The following is a 10,914-nucleotide window of genomic DNA, read 5'->3' as shown; positions in this document are numbered from 1 at the left end:
TTCAAATTTGATTTGAATGAAAATAATTTAGTTTGAATTTAACTTGAATTTATAGTTTAATTCTATGACTTAGATACGTGACTCAGATTTATAATTTGAATCCTTAGCTCATTGATAAAACGATGTTATTGAACAATTACTTAACATAATTTGAAGTAAGCATGAGTCAAGTTCAAATCTAATCAAGTTATCTATTCAGCTGACGAGTGAAATGAAGTTGAACTCTCTCTAACTCGAGTTTGACTTGGTTTTAAAATGAGTCAAATTTCATAATTTGAACTAGGCTCAAATTCAAATTAAATAAATTCAAATTGAGCCGAATCAAGCCAAACTAACTTTCAAACCCAAGCTAGCTCAATTTGGGTCCTGCACTAATTATATGTCATGGATATAAAATATTTATAACTAAATGCCTTAATTACTATGTTTTCCATAACTAAAGCATTGTGCTTAAACAACTAGCTATTATTACAATTTTAATAAGTTAAACAAGGGTCAAATATTAGTTCAAATGATGAATTTTTACCATGATTTCAATTAGTTATAAATATTAACTGTGGTAACTATAATTATGTGTTTGTAGTTGTTTTTTAAATTTCCGCAACTAACTTTAATAGCTATATGTCGATAGTATTGTAGTGCATTTTTATGAACGAGTTAGTAAAAATAGGAAGTAGATGTGATATTATTTAACAAATAATGCGTAATTTTCATTCATTTATAGGCATTACATGCAACCACAACCATACTGCAGATACTGCTAGGGTGCAACTACTAGATAGCATTGCTTGTTATTCAACCTCGGCCGACCGAAGCAATATCAGATTTTGTTCCGATACCAGAAAACTCCTTTTGCCGGAGAACCCTCGTCCGGCTCAACATAAATACACTCTCTAGCTTCCCTCCACATTGCCTTGTAAAATGGAGTATCATCAAATTGGTAATACTCACCCAATATTGGCTTGATTGCTTCGGTCGCCTCCATCGCATGGTAATGTGGCATGGTGGAGAAGAGATGGTGAGCTACATGTGTATCTGTAATGTTATGGAAAACCTTGTTCAACACCCCATAGTCTCTGTCTGCAGTCGCCAGAGCCCCTCTCAGCCAGTCCCATTCTAACGAGTCGTAGTGTGGCAGTGCCGGATGCGTGTGCTGCAAGTATGTGATCAAGACGAGGAAGCCATTGACAATAAGTAATGGAACTCCATAAATGCATACAAGCCAAGCTAGCCCTTTCGCCATTGCCACAAGGTAGAGAACATATATTGCGGTGAAGATGCCAGCATCAGAAATGAAAATTTGAATCCTTTCGCGATCTGAGTATATGGGACTATAGGGATCATAATGGCACGCAAAACGATGATAAGGCTTGCCTGAAACATTGAAGATTAAATACAAAGGCCAGCCGAGAGTCAGTGTGACTAGAAGGGTGAAAGCTCTCCCCGGAGGGTTGTTTAAGTATTTGGAAAACCATGGGGTTTGGGACTTGGTTTTGGGGACGAATACTTCATCTCGCTCGAGAGAACCAGTGTTTGAGTGGTGGCGACGGTGACTGTACTTCCACGAGAAGTAGGGGACTAAAAGGGCGGAGTGGAGGATGAGGCCAACGGTGTCATCAACCCATTGGTAGTTACTAAAGGCATGGTGACCACACTCATGGGCTATGACCCAGATGCCAGTGAGAACACAGCCTTGTAAAATCCAGTAAAAGGGCCACGCAAAGTAGCTAAGCGGATAAGGGAGGAGAGGGAAATAATTGGAGGCAATACAGTAGAAGATAGACACCAAGGTAAGGTCATAAACAACGTAGGAGAATGACCGGAAGAGCAAGCGCTGGAAGCAGTGAGGCGGGATGGCATTCTTCAATTGGCTAAGAGTGAAAGGAGGCTTCGTATAAGGTGCACGCCTGATAGGGCTTTCCTTCCCCGCGTGCTTACCGTTGGCGACTGTCATCCGGCCACCGGCTTCCATTGTTGCTTACCTATAATTCAAATGTAGGTTCACATTATCTAAATTTTCTGTTAAATTTGCACAACAGCCAATTTAGTAAATTAAAGGGCAAATAAATGCAAATTTTTAATTTTACATATATATATATATATATATATATACAGATTCATATTTAACTACATGTCCACCCATACTTAATCACAGGCCAACCATTTTTCATGTCGCCATATGGGGACGATAAAGTATATACATGAGACACAACAGTATGGCCAACCATTTTTCAAGTCGCCATACGGGGACGACAAAGTACATACATGAGACACAACAGTATGGCCTGATAATAGTGAACCATTTCGACCAAAAGAAGATAAAAACAAGAAGGTTTCTGATCGATGATCAGTGGCTATGAGTTTTCAAGACTGACGTGTGGACAAAATTTATCGTCATGCGAATGTGAACAAGTAGAGCACAATGTTCCGAATTCACAATCCCATGTGCTATGAAAAAGGAAAGGTGCACAACCAAAACTACAACCAAGGTGGTAATAATGAGAAATTTGGCGGACCCCTTTTGCTCACTTCATAAATCTCATTTATGTACACATTATATTAGTTGTCACATCTAAAAATTATATATACTTATTTTTAAATATATAAATAAATATATATTTATATATATTATTATATAATTAAATATTATTTTATTTTTAATTTAAAATTATCAATATATATTAAATATAAATTTATTTATGGATTCTATCTCTCTGAAAAACTTCAAAGAAATCTAATAGAATTCTATCAAACTCACTATTATTCAAAAATGGTGATGTCAAGCAAGTGCTTTAAATTCTTTTTAACAGATGGAAAGGTAAAATACTTCTTGAATCTTTACTCCTCGACCTTGACATAATGGGAATAAATTAGAAATTAAGCAAGAATTTGCTTCTTCTAAAAACAGAAATATGTTTTATAATAAAAAGAAAAAAAAAAGAAAAGGAAAAACTACAATAATTTAAAAGGGATGAATAAGCAGTCAGCCAGGTAATTATAAATTATATACGTCCAGACAAGTCTGACAAGATATACTAATAAAAAATAGCTTTGAAAACAAATAAATGTAGCAATTAAAGTGAGTTACAAAATAATAATAAAATGACGTCAATACCAAGGGAAATAATGAGAATTAATTACACAAAACAGAAACTGCAGATAATCAGGGAAATATCATAACCACCTGAAATGACCGACTTCTTCTACTGTATTTTCTCACCAGCCAAACACGTCCTTATTGTAACTAAAACCACAAGCACCACGATCATCCTCTTCATCGTTTGATAATTTGACTTTATTTTAAAAAAAAGAAAAAGCCAAACACTAAACTTGACAAGCCATTTTAGATATGAATCCATGGAAACTTGATACAGTTTGATTCGAGTTTAGCGAGTTGTGTGATTCATGAGTGATGATACATCTTATCTGATATATCCTTTTTTTTATGACCTAGTAATTTTTTGCTTGTTTAATTAATCTGAGTTTAAAACTCAAAATCAAATTTGACTGAACTTAAATTATGTAAAAATTCAAGGAAAATACATAATATTTATAAGTCTCATAAATGGAAATTTTCGTATGGATATTTTGAAAATTCTTTTCGTTTTTTCGCCGAAAAACGGAGAAGCATGGAAAGAGAACGCGCATTGCACCAAAAATCACAAAAAAAAAAAATAATAAATAAATAAATAAATTTATGAAATAAAATAAGAGTAGCAAGTATATGCAAATATCTAGACATGCATGACGAAGAGGAAGAAGTTACCTGATGCAGTAAGCGTTTTTTCTCTGGAAGCACTTCAGGGAGGGCAGAAATCTTTCTCTCTCTCTTCTTTCTTTATTTGTGTTTATTTTCTTCCTTCTTTTGAGTTGGCTTGTGGTCACTTACAAATGGCTTCCGTATTTAAGCACGCAAGTGATAGTCAGATGGTAACATCTGCACGTGAGGACACGTGGAGGATATTCATTGGAAGAATTCGATACGTAAGAGATGAGAATCATCAACAGATTAATCAGTAATCAAGAAAAGAACGTTTTAGATTTTGCTTGTGTTTCTGAAGTTTGTAGGTAATACGAAGTGTGTTTTTTTTTTTTTTTAATTAACATATAAATAAAGCCCAAATGACTATTTCCCGACCATAGTCACATAAACCAATAAATTCTCATTTTTTTAGTTTAAAAAGTTTAATTTTTATCAATCATCTATTTTTGTTAAAATTTTGTTACGTGTGGAAGAATAAAAATGTTATTTTAATATAAATTATAAATAACAATTCAAAAAATATTTAAAATATATAATTTTTTTTTATTCACAATATTTGCACATGTATCTTTCTCTATTTTCTCATTGTTATCTATTTCTCTTATTATCCTATTTATTTATCTTCAATAAATTTTAACATCTCCCTTCATCTCTCCTTTTTTTTTTTAACTAGAAAATCCGATCCGATTTTGTCAAAAAAATAAACTCTGAGGTACAATAATCAAACTTATAATTATTATTTTAGATACACTAAGAATTTGCCTTGTATGGTTACTATTTAATCTCAAGTTAATCAATCCAAATTTCATTCACATGAGTAATCATACTATTTGAACCTTGACCTTTTGTCTTCCTCTTCTTTATTCTACCCATTTTCACTCATTCATTTTCAATAAATACCCATCTACCTTGTCCACTTCTTTATACCACTCAATTTTTTTTTTTCAATATATTTCAATTTACCTCTTTCTCTTTAATCTCCCACTCATTTACTTTCAATTTTAGTAATTGTAAATTTAGAGTTATAGGAAGACTTTCATAAGGGAGGCCTTCTTCAAACAACGGTCTCAAATTCAATGGCTCGCCTTGGGAGATAAGAACTTTTCATAAGTCACTAATTCATTGACAAGATAGGGTCCACAGCTTAATGGATGAGGATGGTAATTGCGTGCACTAGTGATGGGAGAGACATGGGGAACATGGCTGTGAGATATTTTCAGAGCCTACTCGTCCCCTTTGCCAGCTTTGCTTGATAATGCTTCTAGGTGATTTTCGGGTTGGATTCTAATACGGTGACTTCTTTGATTGCTCTCATTACTAATGAAGGGATTGATCATACTTTATCCTCAATTTTTAATAGGATCTTGGTGGGCACACTTCCCTCTTTTCCAAAAAAGCTTGGGACATTATTGGTGCTAACTTTCTTGTTGTTATGAGATATTTATCTACCACCATGCCTAGATGTCTTACTTTGGACCCTAAAGTTAAGAATCCAACAACTATAAGTGAATCTCAAGGATAATTGTGAGCTGATTGAAGGCTTTCCTCGTTGAGGTTATTAGGGCTTCTCAATCGGCCTTGATCCCAAGTAGACAACTTAAGTGAAATCCTCCTTTCTTAAGAGAGACTACGTAATTACCATTTTGACAGTAAATCATACATATGCCTTTTTTAGGTAGACATCCATAAAGCTTTTGATTTTGAGAGCTAGGATTTTATTTTATTGGGGCTACAGACTAGTGGTATTCCCGATTGTTTGGTTTGTTGCATTGAGGCTTGTATGACTTATCCGTATTTCTCAGTGGCTATTAATGGGGAGTTACATGGTTTCTTTCCCTCATCCGAAGAGTCAGGTAAAGAGACCTATTCTCTCATTATCTCTTTGTTTTGGCTATAGAAGAATTGAGTGCTATTCATATTGCTTCTTCTCAGACTCCCGATATCCAATTCCACTAGAGATGCCAACATACAGCTATTACTCATTTCTGCCTTGCATATGATTTAGTGCTTTTTTGTCATGCAAATGTTTTTTTCCATTAGGGTTCTCAAGTCCAGCCTAGACTTGTAGCTAACTTTCTAGTTTAGGTACACATGCAAAGAAAAGAAACCTTTTTCTTATTGGTGTTGATAATGAGGTTTGATCTTAGATATAATATGTCTTGGGTTTCCAAATGGGCAAATTTTCAGTTAGATTTTTAGGAGTCCTTTTAATCACTACCTGCGTCTAACACTCTGATTGATGACCTTTATTGGAGTAGATTGTTTCCAAGATCAGACTATGGACTTAGCTTCCTTGACTTATGTGTGTCACTTTTAGTTTATCAAATTGGTTCTTTTCTGCATCTAAGTCTCTGGTCTTCCATGTTCCTTTTACCGAAAGCCACTGTAAAGAATATTAAAAGTATTTTAGCTACCTTTACATGGAAGGGGACTTCCCTATCTTCTTCAAGAGCTAAGGTAGCTTAGGCATTTGTCTGCTATCTTTTGAAAGAAAAGAGTTTGGGGATCAAGCGGGTATAAGATTGGAACCAAGAGATAATCCTCAATCAGGTCTGGTGTCTACTCACTGACCACCACTCTATATGGTCCTCCTGGGTTCGTTCAATCCTCTTGAGTGGTCGATTCTTCTGGTATATCAAGGTGACCTTCGAGGTCTCATGGACATGGAAAAATTTTTTTCTTAATCAGGATTGGTGTAGGGGTCTTATGGTCTCACGTACAGGGAATGGACAAGATACCTCAGTATGACAAGATTATTGACTTCTGCAGGGACCTTTATGGGATATGTTTTCTTTTCAGACTTTATCCTCCATAGGTCTACCTTTAAATGCCTGAGTGCTAGATATCATCTCTGATGGCTCATGGGGTTTTCTATCGAGCAGCCCAGACCTCCAACACATATAGGAATATACATATATTGATGCATGAGATAATTTTCTTTTGATTTAACGTATAAATTAATAAAGTGGCAGTAGCAATTGAGATCGAAATGATGGGTTGAGATTGTGAGCCTTGTTGTGGTATTACTGTCTTGGGTGTTTCGCTTAGGCGAGCTTTTTTTTGTCCTCTGGCTCCTTGCTTGAGGTTTCGGTTTTGTTTTGTTTATAATGTACTTGCTTTAAAAAAAAAATGCTTTTACCGTTCTTTCATTTAGCTTGGGCTTAGGTGCCTCCTCACTTTGAAGTTACATTTGAGTTTTGAGTTTAAATTTTGTTTTTATTGTTTATTTTTCTCTCTTGTGTTGTATAGGAAATGTTAATGTGATACATAATTTGAAGACAACAAATTATATACAATGATAATGAAAAGTAATATTAGTTTATTATATAATGGTCTCATAGCCAAGAAAAAAGAATTACATATAATGTCATTATAAAGCCTAGTGCAATTACCATTAGAGTCAAAATATTAACAAAGACCACTCAAAATAGAAGATAATAATATATATTATAAAAGCAAATTTGTCTTTGGATATAATGGGCAACTCAAGTTAGAATTTCGCATATTCAATCTTTCTAATCACACATTAACTAATGTAAGCTTGGTATTGCTAGGATACAATATAAAAAGCTCTGAATCCTGGCATAAAAACATAAAATTATATTTGGTTATTTGTGTGACAAGAAGGATCAGATAAGTAAAGCTTTAACACTTAGGATATAGTGATTAAATCTACAATTATTGTATCAAGTAAATAAAAGTTTTATAAATATGACAAAAACCCAAATTTTAGTCCTTATCTTATAAGTTTTAATATTCCATCAATTTTACTAATTTTTAAGGTTTAACTTGAGGTATTGATTATATCTAAATCACATTTTCTTTTATAATGTATATTATCATTCATTTTTCAAGTAATCTTTGGAATCTAATCCCGTTTGCACTAAATTTTATCACGACATATGCAATCAACTCTCCTTGGTTGTTAGAATAATAAAACCAATTGATATCACATATCAAAGTAATTTTATTGCAATTTTCATAAGAGGAGTAGCAACTCTTGCTGCCACTTTGCCTTGTATCCTAATTTATGCTTTAGATTAAATTGGGTTAGGGTTAAGTTTTTTTAAAGCAAAATTTATTTTGAATTACTCTTATACGGCTCGAAATTAAATAAGATAGTATTAAAGTTCACACGAAAATAACCTAGCACGATTCGAATTGCCTCGAATGTCCTAGAGAAATATTACTTTAATAGAATTTACTATAAATAAATTATAAAAATGTTAAAAGATAATATCAACAGTATTTGAAATCTTTATAGGTTTTATATAGTTATATATTCATACAATTGTAATTTATGACATTACTTTTTATTTTTATTTAAATATTTTATTTTATTATTAAATAGTATATATATAATTTGGTTAGTTAGATTATTAATATACTTTAAAAGTTTTAGTATATAATTTTTAGACAATTTGTAAATAAGATAGAATATTATATTATGTGTTTTATTAATTGTAAATTAGAATAAATTTAGTGGATCAATTAAGATAGAAAAAATGTTTTAGAGAGTGAAAACAATAGATAATTTTAGATCAATTTAGGTTGAATTGGATCAATTCAAATATTTAAGGATTGAATTAGGGTTAAAAATTTCAATAAGATTCTAATTCAAATTGGGTTAGAGTTAAATATATCTGACACAAAATCCAAATTAATATAACACAAACACAACTCTATGCATGAACTATCAGGTCTGTTCAAAGTTTTTCTAAATGTCAAAATAATGTTAGTTTTGAGCAATTTTTTGCAAAACAAAAAAAAAAAATTGTAGGAAAGACCAGCTAATGTCAATAACAGACAACTTCTAAGTTGTTTCAAACAATATCTTGGGTAAAAGCAATTAAGACATATTTGTCCCCCATTTATTCTTTTTCTATTCTCGTCCCTAATTAATTATTTGTATCCATTTTTAATATATAAATATATATACACTTATATGTATCATCATATAATTGATTGAGTTTGAATTAAAAATAAAAAAAATAAAATTTAATCATTTAATAACACAAATAAATGTATATATATATTTATGTACTCAAAATGAATATATATAATATTACTGTTACTTATTATAGCATAGAGACATAAACTATAATCTATGGTAATTTGGTCATTACAATTAGTAATTTACAGCTGTTCCAAAATAATTACCAAGAACTTAATCATAATCTAAAATGCAAATCAAATTAAAGTTTCATTCTATTATTATATATATTGAACCATTATAATAACTAAATTATAATTGTGTCATGAATATTGACACTTCTAAGATCATTCTTAATAAAAATTACAACCATCAATATTTGATACTTCTAAGTTCCTTCTTTGAAAAACTACAACCATCAGCATCTAATCAACTAAGCAATTTTAAGTTTCATTCACTTAGGAGATGAGAGCATAAGACATATTTATCTTGATAGTGTCATCTACAGATTCTTACTCAATAAGATGAGCCCCAAATCTTACGTCCATCTCTCACATAAAATAATACATATTGATATTGTTTTCACCACCGCCATTTGATATTGTGTCTATCACCCACATTTTTGTTACCATGAAGCAGAAAAATTGCACCGCCAACATATTTTGATCTTATTCTTGCAACCATCACTCACGTATTGGAACCTTATATTGACTACGATATTTCTAATAGAACCAAATTTTTCCGGCAAAAACTTGAATTTTCTTTAAGAAGGACAACCAAAATAATAGTCCATCCAATGAACACCAAGTAACAAAAAAATCAATTAAGAAAAACAATGGTTTTCCTAACGTGTTATAAAAAGTTACTTGTTATTTCACAACCATTTTAACAGATACCTTATATCCGACAACACATAAATATTTGGGTTGGTTCCACAAGATTTATACAAAACAAATTGAGTCACAATATTTAAAGATGGAGAGAGATTTTTAGGGTTTGCATTAGAGGCATCCATAGAGTTCTTTGTTTGATGGTGGAGAGAAAAAGGGAAATTATAAAAAATAGCCAAAATTTAGGGGGTCTAACAAAATTGCCCAAAATATTCAGGTTTAAGCAAAAATGCCCAAGTTTTGTGAAATGACGAAACTGCCCCCATATATAAACACAGCAAATTTCCTTACTTCTCACGGTCATTTCACTGTGCAAATTCAAAGAAAATTCAAAAATTCCTACTTTCCCACGGTCATCCCACGATCGACCAAATTTTCGTTGATTTTCTTGCTTTCCGACAACCGCAAATGGCAAAGAAGGTTAATATATCTCTCATAATCTTGTTTGAATCAAGTTATTGCTCATATTATTGAGATTTGATTAAAATTTTGAGGTTTGAAATTTTAGGGTTTCGATTTGAACAATACTTAAAATGTTTTGATTCTTGGTTGTTTTCGTTGAATTGATTGAGGAGTTTTGTGTTATACAACGTGTAGATTTGATTTATGTGGAATTCAGAGGTCGAAACAATCAAATTTTGGCCGAAAATGGCTGCCAAAGGATCGACAGTCTGACCGTGGGAACAGTGTTTCCCATGGTCAAACGAATTCTCCCACGGTCAGTAGACATTGACCGTGGGTTAGGGGGTAAAATAGCTTTTTTAAAATATTGGGGTGTTGGGGAGAGTCCTTAGCCCACGACAGGTTTTTCTAAAATTTACTGCTTGACCGTTGGTTTTCCATTCTCCCACGTTCATCCCACGGTTCGAAACTTCCCAATCAGATTTTCTTCGATTTTCTTGCTTTCCGACAACGACAAATGACAAATAAGGTTAGTATATCTCCCGTAATCTTATTTAAATCAAGTTATTACTCATATTATTGAGATTTGATTGAGATTTTGGGGTTTGAAATTTTAGGGTTTCGATTTGAACAATGCTTAAAATGTTTTAATTCTTGGTTGTTTTCGTTGAATTGATTGAGGGGTTTTGTGTTATACAACGTGTAGATTTGATTTATGTAAAAATCGGAGGCCGAAACAACCAAATTTTGGTCGAAAATGGCTACAAAGGATCGGCAGTTCGATCGTGGGAATAGTGTTTCCCACGGTCAAACGATTTCTCCCACGGTCAGCAGATATTGACCGTGGGTTAGGGGGGTAAAATAGATTTTTTAAAATATTAGGGAGCCAACGGAGATTTCTTAGAACACAATGGGTTTTTTGAAAT

General features: G+C 32.6%; 1 protein-coding gene across 2 annotated transcripts; it reads right to left on the bottom strand.

Moving 5' to 3' along the window:
- Positions 1-685: 685 nt before the first annotated feature.
- On the bottom strand, positions 686-3,897 carry LOC123198158 (delta(12)-acyl-lipid-desaturase-like). Of its 2 annotated transcripts, XM_044612802.1 has the most exons (3): positions 3,767-3,887; positions 3,185-3,244; positions 686-1,982 (listed from the first exon to the last, which is right to left on the bottom strand). In XM_044612802.1, exon 3 carries the CDS (start codon positions 1,970-1,972, stop codon positions 821-823), a length of 1,152 nt encoding a protein of 383 aa, XP_044468737.1. In that variant the 5' UTR covers positions 1,973-1,982; positions 3,185-3,244; positions 3,767-3,887; the 3' UTR covers positions 686-820. The 2 variants fall into 2 exon arrangements, with proteins under 2 accessions (XP_044468737.1, XP_044468730.1); XM_044612795.1 differs by lacking the exon at positions 3,185-3,244 and having other exon boundaries at positions 3,767-3,897.
- Positions 3,898-10,914: the final 7,017 nt, after the last annotated feature.

This window comes from Mangifera indica, chromosome 2 (assembly GCF_011075055.1).
Source record: "Mangifera indica cultivar Alphonso chromosome 2, CATAS_Mindica_2.1, whole genome shotgun sequence".
Taxonomy (NCBI): domain Eukaryota; kingdom Viridiplantae; phylum Streptophyta; class Magnoliopsida; order Sapindales; family Anacardiaceae; genus Mangifera; species Mangifera indica.
Note: the sequence above shows the minus strand (reverse complement) of the source record. Positions and strands in the feature narration are given on the sequence as shown.